Raw genomic sequence first — 17,479 nt, 5'->3', positions numbered from 1 at the left:
AATTTTATTAATTTCATTTGGAATCTTTCCAAATCTTCATTAATAAGTATTTATCACCTGGATTGATCTTACACTTATGGGTTTCCAGAAGAATTCGGCTTTAATTTCTATGATGGATAATGAGAATCACTGGTTATTGGACATAGACGACCCATGTGACAAGTCCCTGTCCACGACACCTACAGATTCTGAAACTAACTTTGTCAACCATTCGATACGTACCAACACTAAAAATTCTGGTTTCACTAATTCCGTTACCAAAGATACGAATTCCTTTACTACTGAGTATACCTCAGATTATTCTACTGATTATAGTAATGGATATAGTTCTGAATATAACAATGGGTATTGTACGGATTATAGCAGAGATTATAGTGGCGCTAATAGTGTTGAATATTTGGGAGGAAGTATTGATGACAGTACTCCATTATTTTCAGCAGATCTCGAAACGATTAGTTTGGAGAGTTACATGTCAACGATTTCTGATTTGAACAGGGAAATTGAGGAGTTTTCAAAGATCGTACAGACTTTGGCACTGTTTAAGTATTACATTAAGAACCGAAAGCCGAACACTAATGTGACTGAGTTGAACAAGCGGTTTAACTGCATTTGCGCAGACTGTTCTGAGAAGATTAGGAGAATAGAGGACAGGCTAAAGAGGATAAATTATGAAAACCACTACGTGTTAGTTAATAGAAAGAGACTTGAATTACCATATTCTGAGGTCAGAAACAGGTTTAATCTCCAGGACTCCTCAGTTAAGAAGCTGAGAATTCTAATTGACACATTCAACACTGTGATTAGGGAATATACAAATTTATCGAAAAAATTACTCTCAAATTCTAATAAAACTATGGTAACTGGTATAAATCAGACTGACTCACAGGTATTTATTAGTTTCTTCAAATTGTTATAGGATGATAAAACATTATTAAATGAAATGAATGATAGAGTTAAACAAATTGAATTACTCGAACAAAGTATTATAATTAGTTATTTTAGAGTTATTTCACAGTTATTGTATGGTTAATATAATAATATAGGTGCTAGAGATTTGAATGATTTGTTTATTGATTTGGGTAATATAATAAAGAAGAGAGGAGACAATATTTCAAGTTTAGAAAATGAAATTTTATTATCCTCAGAACAAATAGGTAATAGATTAATATTAATTCTTATGATAAATTATTCTTTTAGATAAAGGGAAAGATAATGTTGATTTTATTTTAAAAAATAATTCACAAATTGAGGTATTCCATTACGGTGCTTGTACATCCCTCCGGGGGTTCTAGTTATCCAGTTATCTACTGTAGTTAGTTATGTACCTTAGGTAGTTAGCTCCCTTACGGGAATTTACTTATTTACCCACTCCAGGGAACTTAAATTTACATAAACTATTTTTATAGTTAATTGTATACTATTATGTATTGTATTATTCATCTGGTTTAATTATAAAATGCTATAGAAGATGTATTTTGTATGCTTATGTATCGTGATTGGAACCATTTTTTTAATAACACCGTCAAACGTAAAGAATCACATTTTAAAGTACTTTTACAAAAATTTCTCTTAATCTCCTCACCACATTTACATGTGTAACACTATACACTCTATGTAATAAGCTTGTTGTTGATAAATGGAAAAGGTAGAAATCGCATATAACCATTTGCTTAACTGGGCTTGCGCCAGAGGTAGTCTTCCTAACGACTACGCACTGAAACTGCTGAGTAAGTGAGATTCCACGTCATTTTCGGATTTCAGATGTCGAAGAGTACTGTAAGGCGAATTTCCTAGAAAACAACACCGTACCAGATCAAATTAAACATATTTTCCATAAAACAAATGACGAGTATACGGAATGGTATGATTCACTGAACCAAGCATTCGAATTACTCAAAAATGTATCAACCAGAATTAAATTCATTATTTTACAGTTAATTTAGATATAATTTCACTTAGTAATTATAAAGTATTGTTGGTATAATAATTGATTAGAGTGATGAAGGTAAAAAGGTGAATTTTATTGGACAGTACACTTACGAGCCGTTACAAAAGTTGAATAAAGTGTTGAAAAATTTCAAAAAACATAACTTGCACATTGTATCGTATTATCAATTATTGCACAAATATGTCACTTATTACGTTCCATATTTGAAGAAAAACATTACAAGAACCACATCAGAGGTAATAACTACACACTTAATTTAACTTTAAACTATTGAATTATGATGAGAATTATATAGTTGAATGATATTAAAGTGAAAGAAGTGGAATCTACGAAGAAAATTAAGAGTTTGAGTACGGAATTGAAGGTAAAGTTGAATAAATACGGGTTAGAGGTGACGAATTATCCGTTCAAAGATGAATTCCAGACAGTTTTGTTCTTTGATTTACAGGAGAAAATTGTTGACGAATCGGTGAAATATATGCGAGAAACTTATGAAAATGCAGTTGAGATTCTGAAAGAGCTTCACGAGCCTTTAGTGACACTTTTGGAATCATTTGTAAGATTCCAAAAAATGGAAGAAAAATACTCCGTAACAGAGTCTACAAAGTTCTTAAATCACGCCTCAAAACAAGGTCTTGAACCTTTTCAAAACGCCTCAAATCTTCATGAATCCATACAATCTCACAACAACAGTATCTCTACCCAAACACTCCAAATACACACAGCTACTCCAATATTACCCAAATACTCCAATATTACACAGTTACACTATTAGTTATATAATTATTGTATATTATTATAGGTAGTAATGTGAATATTGGAGACGAAGTGATAGTGATTGAGGAAGGTGTGAAACTCGATCCAGAGGTTAAATCTCTACTCTTTGACTCATTTTTGGGTAATAATATGTGTCGAAAGTTCCTTTTAAGTGATTTATACGAGTTGTTAATTTTCGTATCACTGCGTGAAGACGAGCTTAAAAGAGCCTCATCCATGCCCAGTTATAACCTGTTGGACAATTCTGATCAACCAGACCACACTTTAGGTATATCTTTGAGGGATTACGAACAGTACAAAGAGAAGTTGAATCTTGTAATTGAACTTCTCAGTGGCCCAAAGACTGTCAATGTCCAGAATCTGCTCAAAAATCAACAGAAGTTATCAGAAAAAGTTTATTCTGAAATGAGTCTCTGGACTCAGGCGCTCATTGAATTAACCAAACAAGATTCTTACCAGTACCAAATCAAGTCACTGGAATTAAACCTAAAAACACTCAAATCAGACCTCGAAAACGTCAGGAAAAACGTTTTAAATATTAAAAATAAACTAGAACAGGAAACTTCCTCCATATCTAAACTTCAAGTTCACATCTTTGGTGAAATTGATCAAATCTAATCCACTCAACTATGGACTCCAAATTACACTCAATACTTTGGACTCCAAATTAATTCAATACTCTGGACTCCAAATTATACAAAATTAACTCTTGTAATATTTATTTAACAACAAATAATATGTTAAACCACTTTATGGTAGTTAATATATTAAGAGGACTTGAGTAATTTTCTTCTTTGTCTTTTGGCTACCATGAGTTTGAACCTTTGGAAGTCATTGAGGTTCCTCTTCTTCTCTGCGACACGTAACTTCTTACCCAAACTTGTCTTATCAAACAGTTCCAGAGCCTTCTGTGCCTTAGCAGCTCTTGACAACGTGCCAGTCCTAGCTCCTCTCTGTAATTCTACCTTCACATCTGTCAATTTTAACCATGTCTTCGGTACTTGTTGTCTTTTAACACTAATAAAAATTATATATTTGGAATATCAATAATTTATAAAAAAAATTAAGAAATATATAATTTATGAAAAGATAAATAATTTAAGAAAAATATGAATAATTTATGGTTAGGATGAATAATTTAAGGATAAGATACCCTGTAACATCGGCACCATCAACTAAAACTCTTGTTGGAGTAACGATATCAACGACAAAAACAAGCTGAAAATAAAATCAAGAGTTAAAATTACCTTTCCAGAGTTTGGACCATAAGTCAAAAGACAAAGTCTTCCAGGTTCCACAAACTTTTTAAACAATGGCATTTTACCTAAAATTATATTAACTAATTTCTAAACTATATTAATATAAACAAATAATTAGGGAAATAAATATTAATAATACTTAATATGATGAATTGATTTAAAAAGTTTAAAAATATTAAATTATATAAAAAAACTAATAGAAATGTTAGTTTAGGAAATAAGTTGTGATGTTAGTGATGGGGATCCAATAATTAAAAGGATTCTATTAAATATTTCACTTAAAATTATATTTTCCACTAATATTTAACCTTTCAAATCTTCATTAATATATACAAATTATGTTATTTAGTTTCATTTGTAAATTTATTAAATATATTACAAATATTAATTTTTGCACATATTCTTATATAAATTTCACTCAGTTATTATTTTTAGTATTATTTTTTCCAATTTAATTAATTTAAACTTAATTAATTAATTTATAATCATATTAGTGATATATTCTCTACTTACCCAATTCAATTATTTATTATTAAAATATTTTATATTTTTAAAATTAAATTATATGTTTAATTTTTATAATTAATTACAAATTTATTAATTTTGTTAAATTATAAATTATAATATTTTACACACTTTGACACATTAACTTGGGTTTATCTATAAAGAAAATTTTAAACATTTATTATATAAATAATAGATTTCTAGTTAAAATGGCTGAATGCCTTGAGCGTATGTCTACCTCAACTACTCTTGAGGAGAAGCCTTCACTTGACTCTATTCGAGAGAAACTTGCAACCTTTGAAAGCTCTGCAATCAACTCTAAAATCAAACAAAAAGATAATCAAGACAAATTTAACGTATTTTTTACAAATATTCACATTTTTTACAAATATTTACACAATCACATTTCTTACTAATATTTACATATTCTACAAACATTTATCTGTATAGAATATAAATGAGATGATATGTAATTTGAATGATCAATTATTACGAGAATCTCAGGAACGTTTACAGTCTAAGGAAACACTTCAGAAAATAACTGAAGATGCTGCGAACAGAATGTTAACAAGTGTTCAAACTAAATTAAATCTAAAAGTCCGAACCTTGGCAGTATCTTGTACAATATTAATATTCTTTAGGAGAAATTGGATAATTTAATTGACAAATGTATTGCACTAGAAAATTCTGTCAATGAACTTGATAATAAAATTAATCGTTCAGTATCTCATTAACCGATTTTATATTGTTATTTATTCATAAGATTAGTTATATTTAAACTAATGGTTTGTGTAGAATTATTTGGAAATGGTAGAAAGTGATATAAATGAACTTGGTACTGCTGTTAAGAATGATATTATATTGAAAGTTGATAAGGATACTGATATTTTAGATCGTATTTGTTACTTACAAAATTCTAATCGCATCAAAGTATATTATATATATTTTTCCCATGGGATTCTATATACTTATATAGAATTATTAACTTTGTAGATTAATGATAATAATATATGGAATAACGAATGTATTAAGGAAATTAAACAAAATATTAATCAATTCAAACAGTAATCACTAATTATCACACTAATTATACCAATAGTTATCACACTAACTACCCATACTAATAGTTGTATTCTGTATAAAATGATGTAGAGTATGTGAAAATGAGAATGAAATGTTTTTAAAGTATATTACAGTGGAATTGAATAACTTGAAAACGGCACTTGAATCTACTAGCGCTTCAAGAAAACAATCTGATAATTTCATACTTCAAACCATCGATCATATGATGTCTTTCCTACCCAAACTCACTAATAATTAATTTTATAATTATATTCCAATTAAAATTATTGTATTTGTGTACATAAATAAGTAGGAAAATTTGTGGAAAAAAATTTAAAGTTTTGGGAGATTAATTGGTATTGGCAATTTCAACGGCTGATTTACAAACGGAATCAAAATCAGTACAGAATAAATGTGGAATATTTGATTCATTTAATAACTTCTTGGCAGCCTCAGCCCTTGTACCTTGTAGTCGTATTACCACAGGTAATTGTCTACTTAAGGTCTTACTAGCCTCGACAAATGACTCGGCGAATTTGTCACAGCGTACAATTCCACCCACGATATTCACCAATAGAACCTTGGCTCTGGTGTCGGAATTAACAATTTCAAGCGCCTTGGAAAGGGTTTCAGATGTTGAATTACCACCGACATCCAGAAAGTTTGCAGCTCTGCCTCCATGATGTTGAATTAGGTCCATCGTAGCCATTGCCAATCCAGCTCCATTTACAATACAGGCAACGTTACCATCCAGTGATATATAGTTTAGGCCTGCACGATCTGCTTCTTCTTCTTCCCTAGTCCTAGTCACGGGTGTCATGTCAAATAACTCCTTCTGCCTATACTTGGCATTATCATCTACAATTAACTTGGAATCACACGCCAATATTTCACCGCTATCCGTCTCAACCAACGGGTTCACTTCCAACAATGTACCATCAAACTGTACAAACGTATTATATATTTGTTTCACAGCTGCTACTACTTGGTCTCTAACATTTTCGGTGAATGACAATTGTTTAACTAATTGTTCCGTGTTTTCATCTGTTAGTCCTGTCAGAGGTGATACTGACAGTGTTAACACTGAGTCTGGATACTCATGAGCAATTTCCTCCACATTGCCACCGCCATGTTTTGTGGCAATTGCAACTATCCCACCAGATCCTCTATCAAGTGTAAAGCTTAAATATCGTTCATTTTTCAAGCTTAACTTCTGGGCCAAGAGCACTTGGGAACACAATAATCCCTTACCCACCGTCTGCTTAGTTGTTAAATAATTTCCGAGCATTCCTTTAGCACATTCTGACGCTGACTCTGGTGAATTAACCACTTCAACTCCTTTGAAACCTGTATTACTAAACACTCCCTTACCTCTACCACCTGTTAAAACTAGCGCTTTTATCACCAATTCAGGTTTTCCTGTAACTTGTTGGATCGACTTACTAGCTTCAAAAGCTTCTTCTGGTGTTGTTGCTGAGCGGAATTCCGGCACTCTCACTCCATTTCTCTTCAAAACTGTCATTCCAATATATTCACTCACATTGAGCCATCTTCTAGTGAATTTTACCAATTCTCTAGACTTGAAATTGGAATTTATATTAAAAGATTTAATATATACATTTGTTATTGTTTTAAATGTTCCAATAATCATTTTTAAATATAAATTAATCTATTACATCCCCATGTGTATTCTATTAAAATATATTAATATTTTAAATAAATTAACACATTTTAATAGAAAAATAAATTAATATTTTAATAGATTAGATTAATATATTAATAGAAAATTAAGTTAATGCGATAAGCCATAGGCTTTTTTTGGTATTGATTATACCAATACTATTGATTTATAGAATCAAATCTTTCTTGTTTCTTTGGTACAAATTTACATAATGGAAATATATTCCCAACTCCAAATTCTTTATTCATACCAATCATACCAATCATTCCATTATTCATATTATTCATATTATTTATTGGATTATTAGTAAATGTATTGTGTATATTATGATTTATAGTATTGGTATTGAATTGATTTGTATTATATGTATTGAAATGTTGAAAAGTATTAAATCTTTTATCAGGAAAATTTTGTCCTTTATATTTATTATTCGTAACTTGTCCCTTGTTATTAGTAATTTGTCCTTTATTATTAGTATTGACTTGCCCTTTATTATTGTTATTGAATTGTAATTTATTTGGAAATTTATTATTATTGATAAATTTATTATTATTAAATTGCAGTTTCGTATTAATAAATTTATTATTGAATTGTCCTTTAGTATTAAATTGTGGTTTTATATTTTGATATTGTATTGGTTTAAGTATACTTCCAAGATTCTTTGCCTTTAAATATTCTACTGATAATTTACCCTTTTCATACATTTCATATTCTTCATTACTATTTATACTATAATATCTCATACTCTCTTCTATCATATTATTCATACTATTGGAATTATTGGTATTATTGGTGGAATTATTCACCATATTCACCGTATTCACCGAATTACTCACATTATTACTCACATTACTCATATTACTCGTATTGTTCGTGTTGGATAAATTTAAGTTTATATCTGAATTATTTTTTATCCATAAATTACTATTTCCACTATCTAAATTCATATTTTGATTATTTTGAACTGAATTCACATCCAAATTACATTGACTAAAATTATTTTCTATACCATTACTATTATTCATATTCTTAACATTAGTAATTGAATAATTTATATTCTTAATACTATCAACACTTTTATCCACCAAATTCACTGTATTACCAGTATTACCAGTATTCACCGAATTACTCACCATACTCACCGTACCAACAGTATTCCCAGAATTCACATTATTAACGGTATTAATAGTATTATCGAGAGAATTATTAATATTGGAATTGGATTGAATGAATTTATATATTAAATGACGATAATTGATGAGATCATATTTGACATTATCACAGACGGGTATACTAATAGCTCTGGATAATCTTGGTAATGGTGTGTTTTTATGGAAATTACTCAAATATGGATGAGAAAGTGCTTCTACAGTATTAATTCTCTTGGTTGGATTAAACTGTAATAATTTACTTAATAAATCCAAACATTCTTCAGAAGTGTTTGGGAAATATTCCTTAATATTTTTACGACGTATTGTATTGAGTGATGAGATCATAACTTTAGTGAATGGACTTGACAATGATTCCATATCTTCTTCTGATGGCATACCCGTAAATGTAATTACTTTTGCTAATTGGTTTATTGTTGATGAACCTGGAAACATTGGTTTACCAATTAACATTTCTGCAAATATACAACCTATTGCCCACATATCTACTCCTTTAGTATATTTCGTACTACCTACTAATATCTCTGGTGCTCTATACCAACGTGTTGCTACATAATCCGTCATTACAATTCCTATAATATTATTAATTCAGTTACAGCGTTAAGCTGCTACGTTAAGGTGCTACGTTACGGTGCTTGGTCAAGCGAAATAAGATAACTAAGTACTAAATAACTAAGGAACTACATAAAGGACCTCCACAGTAAGGTACTCCCCTAATACCTAACTACTACCAAGAGGTATATAACTACTAAGGATATATAACTGTAGAAGGCCCTTGGGGCCTAATAGCTATATAACTAGGGAACCCCTTTTAGGGGAGGTACTGGTGGACTACTGTCTGGTGTACCAGTCACCGTAACGGAATACCTGTTCCAGTATGATTATCTTTTGATAAACATTTATCAAGTGAATTATTATTTGGTGCTACAGATCTAGCAAGACCGAAATCAGCCAATTTAATATTACACTTGTTATTCAATAGTACATTACTGGGTTTAAGATCCCTGTGAAGTAAGTCACCAGTATGAATAAAGTGAATAGCCTTTAATAATTGGTAAAGAATATAACGTTTATGTACTTCCTCAAGAATGTTTGAGCGGATTACGGCGTGTAAATCAGTTTCAACATACTCGAAAACGAGATAAACGTCTCTGTTATTATCTGCAGGGTACACATCCCTCAATTTCACAATGTTTGGACATTTTTTAAGCTTTTGTAAGAACATTATTTCTCTATAAGTTCTCTGAGCATCTGTTGAGTTCCTAAACGCGTCAAAAATCTTCTTCAACGCCACCACTTCATTCGTATCTCGTTTCACTGCCTTCCAAACTATACCATACGCACCCTTTCCAATTTTTTGAATTATCTTATAACGAGATAATATATGATCATCTATATGTTCACTCACCTCCATATTTATAAACAATTATACAATATTTCAATCAATCTTATTTTAAATTAATCTTCAATTAATCTCAAATTAGACTTAAAATTAATATTAAATTAACTTTAATATATTAATTTAACCTTATTTAAGATAATTATTTGAAAATATTGTTATAATTTTCTAAAATTTCTATAGAATTCTGTATGAATGTGTAGAACACTCGATGTATGTGTAGAATTCTATAGTTAATGTGTAGAGATGAGATGAGAAATGTATGAAAAATAAAAATACCAAAAAGAACAGCAAGATAAAAAATAACAATTTGGCTCAGAATTTGAGCTGTAGAGAGTTATTTTGAATAGGTTTTGAAAAAGTCTGAGATTAATGGGAATCTGGACCTTCCATTACAAAAGTGAAGCTCCAGTCAGTAAAGTAGAAAAGTCAGAGGTAAAAGTAAATTTTCGACGACAAAAACGTCATTTTAAACCTTAAAAACAAGGATTCTGAGACGAATATTTACTCACATGCCAGAGTGGTGAAGGCGAAGGCGGAAAGGTGCAACTCAAACTCTAAGATTCTACTGGAAAAATGTTAAAATTTCCAGAAACAAACATGCACAAAATTTATTATTTCATTTAAAGTACATCTCTGAAATTTTAAGGCTGATGCAACACTTACCGGAATCAGCCGATTTTAGGAAATATAACAGGTCATTTAATGGCTACAAAAGCCATTTTAAGGCCTAAAAGGGCTTCAATATATTAAATCAACTCATTTCCAATTACACCAACAAATTATATACTCAAAAATTACACATTATGGGAATACAATAAATCTTGAATCCCAACCTCATACAATTAATAAATTATTTTTATTTTACTATTTTTAATATATATTTAGTTTATATTTTGTAAATATTATTTAATTTTAGTATTTCAGTTAGTTTAATTTTTAATATTTTATCCAATAAATTGGGACTAATTTAGTTTCTAAATTTGTCAATATAATTTTAAAAAATCATAAAACAATTTTTAAAATCATATAAAAATTATTTTAATCATTTTATGATTTTATTTATTTTATTATTTGTCTAATGTTACATTTAATTTTTTTATTTTAAGAAATTTGTATTTTAGTAAAAATTTTAAAATTTCCTAATCTTAAATCATGTTATTAATTTCTAAACTATTTAAATCTCATCTTCTATTTATTATTTTCAACATCTTTTATCGGCACCTTTATGCACTTTCAATTCCTTGGATTCGTACTTGTCATTTCTCCCGAATTTTCCCAAATATTTGTCTAATCTTCTAATTTCTTATTCTTTCCTATCGCAATCTCTTTTCTATTCTTTTAACCTTTGAAATTTTCTTAATATAATTAAATTTATAATATATTTATCTAATCTTTACTGAATTTATCATTAATTTAAATGAATTTACCACTAATTTAACAGAATTTATCATTAATTTAACAATAATTAAATGTTTGAGTTATAAATTTGTTGTAAAAAATTTATGTTATGGCTTTTAAATATTTTACATTTCTATTAATTCTTCCTTACACATTTATCAATTGTAGAAGAATCTTTCGAGGTTTCTATTCTTAAAAAGCCTTAACTAGCTAAAAAGCCTTAGATAGGCTTAAAAAGCCTTATATACCTAATTAGCCCTTAACTACCTAATTAGCCTAATAGCCCTAATATACCTAATACCTCTACCTAGAATATACTAGTACTCCTAATAGGCCTTAATAGCCCTTAATTACCTAGAATATACTAGTACTCCTAATAGGCCTTAAATACCCTTAAGTAGCTAATAGCCCTTAATTACCTAGAATATACTACTACTTCTTATATACCTACTAACACCCTTAACTACTGTATTATGTATACCTCTTAACTACTTATATACTTATATTAATAATGTGTATAGATTTTAAATTGAAACAAAAAGAATATTCGATAATAGCACCGAGTAGATCAGTACAAGGACAAGATTTTAATGTGATATGTCAATCAGCTAAATGTGGTTACAAATCAAATACGATTTACAATGTTGTAAATCCGGAGTGTGGTAATTATTATACTTGTCAAGAATGTCCTTCATCATTTGGTACTGATATTTGTTATCTTGGAATTACAAATTCTGATTGGATTAATGTTACTGAAGGTCATATGACACTTTCAAAACATGATCGTGTTCATGATCAACAACCAAAACAAAATAAAACCAATACTAAAGATACTTATGATTATGATGAAGATGAAGATTCTTTTCTACAATTATCCACAAGTATACAACTTAACTATAGAAAACAGTACTATAGAATTTAACTATAGAACTTAACTGTAGAACTTAACTACTCCTTAACTACCTACTGACTAGACTACTCCTAAATAGCCCTTAAATACCTAGAATACCATAGTAGATTATATACCTAATTACCTAATAGGCCTAAAATACCCTTAAGTAGCTAATACCCTTAAATAGCCCTTAAGAACCTAGATTACCCCTTAACTACTTAATACCCCTAACTACCTCTTAGACCACTCTACTTAACTGTCTATAACTATGTGCATATATGTGTATATATTTATTAGATTGGGAAGATTATGGTATAAGTTTAGTGGATAAAATAATAATATCGCAGACATTTAAATATGTTGATCATCATGATGATAAATGGTTATTAGAGAATAAACGGCAATGTCAAATTGATACTGAAGGTAATTTAGAACTTTCTATACGTTTAATGTTTCAATATTATAAAAGTCCACTTATTATGGATTATGATGATCAATCTAATTTATCAACATTACAACTTAATTCTTCCGTTACGGTGCTTGGTCAAGCAGATAGTAATAATACCAATACTAGTACTAATAGTAAGGATAGTAAGGATAGTAAGGATACTAAGGAAACCCCTTTAGGGGCTGAGGCTGAGGATTCTGGTACCGTTGGACCAAGCACCGTTACGGATGACCCCGTAACTGAGAATCTTATATTATTACAATTAGGTAAAAATGAAGAATATTATGATGATGAAGAAGTTGGTAATGAAGATAATTTCTTTTCACATATGACGAAAAAGGGTTTAAAATATTCATTGAATACTGGAAAGGCAGTTAAACATAAGTTATCAGATACATTTAAGTTTTTATATCAGAAAGCACAGGTAATTATGGCGAAACCTGAAGTTCATATCCATTTTGTAGTGGATGATATTAGATTAAAAAGCTGTAGACAACCACTTTCTTGGAATGGTGATATGACTTCTGGTGCTATGATATTTGTTGGGAATCAGAATTTTAAAATACATCATACAGTTTTAAATTCAGATTTCCTTAAAAAAGCTATCCGTGTCAATACTAATGTTAAAGGTGTTTATGAACTTTCATTCAATTCTTGTGTACAAATTCATTGTACTAAACGACAAAATTTCAATCAACAATCATTCAATATTTCACATCTTTCCAATTTTCTAACACATAATAATCCTGTAAATGGAATGAATCAGGTTACTAGTATGAATAGGGTCAATCCAGTTAATGGAATGAATCCGGTTACTGGTATGAATCCTTTCAACTCAGTTAATGGAATGAATTCAGTTAGTACAATAAATAATGTGAATTTACATATACCAAAACCTATACAACCAATAACTAATATACCTTCATTCAATAGTAATCACAATACTAATCTTAACACTAATAATAGTAATCATAATGGTACTACAATTGGTAGTATTAGTAATGAGAATCCTGTAACTATGGATAAGAAGAAATTATGGTTATATGGTTCAATTGGTGTAGTAATAATATTAATAATAATATCAATCCCATTAATGACCAAAATTTTTTAAATCAATAAATCAATAAATATAAATATAAATGGATATATTTAATAAAATATTATTTCATTTTTATTATATATTATTATATTTATTAAATTATGTGGGTTGATTTTTTCTTTTTCCTTTAATTAGAAATCTCATTTTCCTTTTTGTTACTTTTACTTTATCATCCTATAATTAAGTATTAGGGAATTTCGTTACGGTGCTTGCTCAAACAGTACCGTAAGGGTATATAACTAAGTACAGTAGATAACTGAGGAATCCTCTTAAGGGTATAACTAATTACTATATAACTAAAGGTATATAACTAGGTATAACTATAGAAAGCCCCTTTGGGGACTAAGTAGCTAAGTACTAGAGGTATATAACTCAGTTACGGAGCTTGCTCAAGGGGTAACCCTAGATATAACTAACTATAGCAGATAACTGTAGGTAACTAGTACCCCCGTAGGGGATGTACAAGCACCGTAATGGAATACCTTATGAATTTGTTGTTTTAACCATTTATTAACATTATCTTCATCTTGTTTTAATTCTAATATTGTTTTACCAATTTTCAATTTCATATCCAATTCATCAATCATACCATCCATCTCACCACTAACCGTACCCGTACTACTATTAACAGTATTACCAAGTGAAAGGGAACTACTGGTATTACTACTATTACTACTATTAACAGTATTATTACTAACAGTACTACTATTAGTATTGTTTGGAGGATATTTACAATATAATAATAAACCTTGTGTGTAATCATTAATAATAAGTTTACATGCTCTTGTATAATCTAATTGTCCTCCTTTACCTCCTGATATATAATTTCTATTTTTACATATTTCTTCTAATACTTTTATACTATATAATATTCTTTTTTCTTCCTCCGTAACGGTGCTTGGTCCAACGGCACCAGTTCCCTCAGTAATAACTCCCTCAGTATCCTTAGTACTACTATCCTTAGTACCACTTCCCTCAGTAGTACACTTCATACCCATAGAATTAGCTCCCTTTCCTGTAGTACACTCTGTACCCATAGAATTAGCTCCCTTTCCTGTGGTACTACTGTTATTAGTTTTTGGTAATTTAATAGTTATTAGACATTGATTAATATCAATATCATATCTTTTACAAATTTGTAATGGTATTAAATTACATATTAATTGTACTGCTATTGTCATATCACCTCTACAATAATTTTTTAACCACAATTAAATTAACTATATACATTTTTCTATATAATTAAATTTTAGTATATAATTTATGTTATTACTTGAAATGTGATGTAGAAATAATATTATTAATTAATAAATGATATTTTGTTGATACTAATTTTGGAAATATTAATCCTAAACCAAAATTAATTCTAAAAGTGAAGAAAATACTAAGAAAATTGTAAAATATGTAGAAAATAGTGAGAAAATACTAAGAAAATAGTAATTTTGTATGAATTAGAATTGTATATGAATAATTTTTAACCTGGACAATCACATAATATAATATTTGTATTTTTAAGTATTAATGTTTGTATATGTTTAGTTTTACCAGGTTGTATACCTACTAATGTTCTTGTACTTTCCATTAAACAATTTATTAATGAACTTTTACCAACATTTGGATATCCAACAAATCCAACTACATATTTCTCTTCCAACATATTAACACTATTGTTTATATCTCCTATCTCATCCGTCACATCGATCTGATCCATATCTCTATCCATCTCATCCATCTCTTTATAAGAATTATGAAAATTATTTTTATATTGTTTTATTTTTTGTAATAATAATTCTACATTATATATTCTATTATCCAATTTATTCTTATACGAGTCTACCGGGTCTACTGGGCCCACTGGGCCCACAGAATCCACCGATTTACTACTATCACTACTGTCAGTACTATTATTAGTATATGAATTATATATTGTTGAAAAAAATATATAATCAATTCCCTAAAAAAAATTTAATTAATTATTTTATTACTTGTGATGTAAAATATTCAGCCCATTTTGTTCTTAAATCTTCTGTTAAAAAATCTGCTTTATTCAATACCAATAGAAACTATAACAGCGTTACGGTGCTTGGTCAAACGGTACCCCCGGAGGGGGTCTATATAACTAACTAATCCAGTAGAGTACTAAAGGACCCCTGGAAAGGGAGATAAATAACTAATGACTATCTACCTAAATAACTACCCTAATACCTAACTAATCCTAATAGTGGATAACTAACTACTGTATATTCCCCTAGGGACTAAGGATTCCCCGTAAGGGGAGAAATAAAAAACTACTAAAGGTATATAACTGAGGAACGATATAGCTAAGGGTACTAGAGGATATATAATTAAAGGTACCCCCGGAGGGGCTAAAAAAGGAAATCTAAGGCTATATCTAAGGGTATAACTATACTTAGGTATATAACTAATATTGGAGTATTAAGTATATAACTAAGTACTATAGGTATATAACTAAGGGAACCCCTTTAGAGGTTAAGAAGCCCCTTCGGGGACTAGGGAACCCCCTTCGGGGGTTTCTGGTTATTGGAGCTGCTGGAGCAAGCACCGTAACGAACTTGTTTAGATTTATTAATTTGTTTAATATATAATTCTAAATCTTTAACTCTAAAGAATAAAGGATCTCTAGAATCAAGTATAATTAGAATGAGATGACTACGTTCAATTACACGCCAAAGTTGACGCCAGAAATCTAAATTCTTCTCATATGGTGTCATTATACTCTTTTCTCTCAATTCTACTTCACTTAATATACTACGCCATTTATAAAAATTACACATCTCTATACGATCCCATTCCTCCACACTCAATTCTTCTATTCTTATCTTCTTACTCTCATTCATTATATATTCATTATATTTTTTTATATAATAATATTCATCTTTAGTATCGGTGGGTTCTGGAGATTCAGAGGGTTCTGGGAGTTCCGGAGGTTCTAAGGGTTGAGAAGGTTCAGAGGGTTCCATAGGACCTACAGATTCCATAGGATCCAAGGGATCCGGAGAATCTGATGAATTAATACTATTTGTAGAATCACTAAAAGTATCAATTTCATCTAAATTATCCTCTAAATCCCTAGTATCCCTAGTATTTAGGGTAATTTGGGTATTATCCTCATTATCCACTGGATCCCTAGTATTTAAGGTAGATTGCTTAGTATTTATAGTAGATTGATTATATTTAGAATTTAATATATTTGATTTAGATTTATGTGTAATATATTGAAATGATTTAACAAATTGACCATGCATATATTGATCAACAATTTTTTTATTTTTTCTTTTTATATATTTTTTATTTTGATTTTTTAATTTCTCTTGTTCTTTATTTAATTTTGTTATTATTATTTTTTCATTTGTTGTAAAATTATATATTCGACGTGGTATTGGTATTAATGGAAATTTATTATCTTCATTAAATATACTATTATATAATTCTGTTGTTATACTTGTATTCTTTACTTCTCTTAATATTTTTCTATCTGTTATATAATTTTCTAAATTATTTAATTTCCCAATTATATATTCATCTATATCATTTCTTTCATATACTGAATTTTCTTTATACTTTATTATATTATTTAATTTTGATTGTTGTCTATATAATATATCATGTGCTAATGTACGTCCTATTATACCATGTTTACCACCTTTCTGTGATTTACCACCTCCCATTTTATCCACTAATTCATCCAATTTTATATCATTTAATAATTTAAATTAATTATTTTACATTAATAAATTTGAATTTATAAATAATTTTACATTAAAAATTAAATAATTTTATATTTATAACGTCACCACAGATTCTATTAAATCATAAATT

At 29.1% G+C, this 17,479-nt stretch overlaps 8 protein-coding genes across 8 annotated transcripts, besides 1 other annotated feature; 4 read left to right on the top strand and 4 right to left on the bottom strand.

Moving 5' to 3' along the window:
• Nucleotides 1–76: 76 nt before the first annotated feature.
• Nucleotides 77–1,201, top strand: TA02835 (uncharacterized protein; the record flags this gene model as incomplete). The annotated part of the gene is made up of 3 exons (XM_949016.1): nucleotides 77–886; nucleotides 917–980; nucleotides 1,044–1,201. The coding sequence occupies 3 exons, from the start codon at nucleotides 77–79 to the stop codon at nucleotides 1,199–1,201; spliced, it is 1,032 nt and encodes a 343-aa protein (XP_954109.1).
• Nucleotides 1,202–1,479: 278 nt separating this feature from the next.
• Nucleotides 1,480–3,343, top strand: TA02830 (uncharacterized protein; the record flags this gene model as incomplete). Its single annotated transcript, XM_949015.1, has 6 exons — nucleotides 1,480–1,548; nucleotides 1,646–1,727; nucleotides 1,762–1,901; nucleotides 1,996–2,184; nucleotides 2,244–2,710; nucleotides 2,755–3,343. 6 exons carry the CDS (start codon nucleotides 1,480–1,482, stop codon nucleotides 3,341–3,343), a joined length of 1,536 nt encoding a protein of 511 aa, XP_954108.1.
• Nucleotides 3,344–3,492: 149 nt separating this feature from the next.
• TA02825 (60S ribosomal protein L14, putative) lies at nucleotides 3,493–4,044 on the bottom strand (the record flags this gene model as incomplete). The annotated part of the gene is made up of 3 exons (XM_949014.1): nucleotides 3,493–3,742; nucleotides 3,879–3,943; nucleotides 3,973–4,044. The coding sequence occupies 3 exons, from the start codon at nucleotides 4,042–4,044 to the stop codon at nucleotides 3,493–3,495; spliced, it is 387 nt and encodes a 128-aa protein (XP_954107.1).
• A 653-nt stretch (nucleotides 4,045–4,697) lies between these two features.
• TA02820 (uncharacterized protein) lies at nucleotides 4,698–5,809 on the top strand (the record flags this gene model as incomplete). Its single annotated transcript, XM_949013.1, has 6 exons — nucleotides 4,698–4,844; nucleotides 4,939–5,100; nucleotides 5,130–5,210; nucleotides 5,284–5,418; nucleotides 5,482–5,552; nucleotides 5,641–5,809. 6 exons carry the CDS (start codon nucleotides 4,698–4,700, stop codon nucleotides 5,807–5,809), a joined length of 765 nt encoding a protein of 254 aa, XP_954106.1.
• Nucleotides 5,810–5,899: 90 nt separating this feature from the next.
• Nucleotides 5,900–7,201, bottom strand: TA02815 (succinyl-coA ligase, subunit, putative; the record flags this gene model as incomplete). Its single annotated transcript, XM_949012.1, has 1 exon — nucleotides 5,900–7,201. The coding sequence occupies one exon, from the start codon at nucleotides 7,199–7,201 to the stop codon at nucleotides 5,900–5,902; it is 1,302 nt and encodes a 433-aa protein (XP_954105.1).
• A 188-nt stretch (nucleotides 7,202–7,389) lies between these two features.
• TA02810 (protein kinase, putative) lies at nucleotides 7,390–9,814 on the bottom strand (the record flags this gene model as incomplete). The annotated part of the gene is made up of 2 exons (XM_949011.1): nucleotides 7,390–8,972; nucleotides 9,268–9,814. The coding sequence occupies 2 exons, from the start codon at nucleotides 9,812–9,814 to the stop codon at nucleotides 7,390–7,392; spliced, it is 2,130 nt and encodes a 709-aa protein (XP_954104.1).
• A 1,897-nt stretch (nucleotides 9,815–11,711) lies between these two features.
• On the top strand, nucleotides 11,712–13,651 carry TA02805 (uncharacterized protein; the record flags this gene model as incomplete). Its single annotated transcript, XM_949010.1, has 2 exons — nucleotides 11,712–12,081; nucleotides 12,390–13,651. 2 exons carry the CDS (start codon nucleotides 11,712–11,714, stop codon nucleotides 13,649–13,651), a joined length of 1,632 nt encoding a protein of 543 aa, XP_954103.1.
• Nucleotides 13,574–13,633: a sequence feature (1 probable transmembrane helix predicted for TA02805 by TMHMM2.0 at aa 519-538).
• A 168-nt stretch (nucleotides 13,652–13,819) lies between the features above and the next one.
• TA02800 (GTPase, putative) lies at nucleotides 13,820–17,328 on the bottom strand (the record flags this gene model as incomplete). Its single annotated transcript, XM_949009.1, has 8 exons — nucleotides 13,820–13,851; nucleotides 13,961–13,981; nucleotides 14,103–14,827; nucleotides 14,913–14,988; nucleotides 15,119–15,593; nucleotides 15,625–15,702; nucleotides 15,896–16,048; nucleotides 16,159–17,328. The coding sequence occupies 8 exons, from the start codon at nucleotides 17,326–17,328 to the stop codon at nucleotides 13,820–13,822; spliced, it is 2,730 nt and encodes a 909-aa protein (XP_954102.1).
• Between the last annotated feature and the right edge of the window lie 151 nt (nucleotides 17,329–17,479).

This window comes from Theileria annulata, chromosome 1 (genome assembly GCF_000003225.4).
Source record: "Theileria annulata chromosome 1, complete sequence, *** SEQUENCING IN PROGRESS ***".
In the NCBI taxonomy this organism is placed as follows: Eukaryota; Apicomplexa; class Aconoidasida; order Piroplasmida; family Theileriidae; genus Theileria; species Theileria annulata.
Note: the sequence above shows the minus strand (reverse complement) of the source record. Positions and strands in the feature narration are given on the sequence as shown.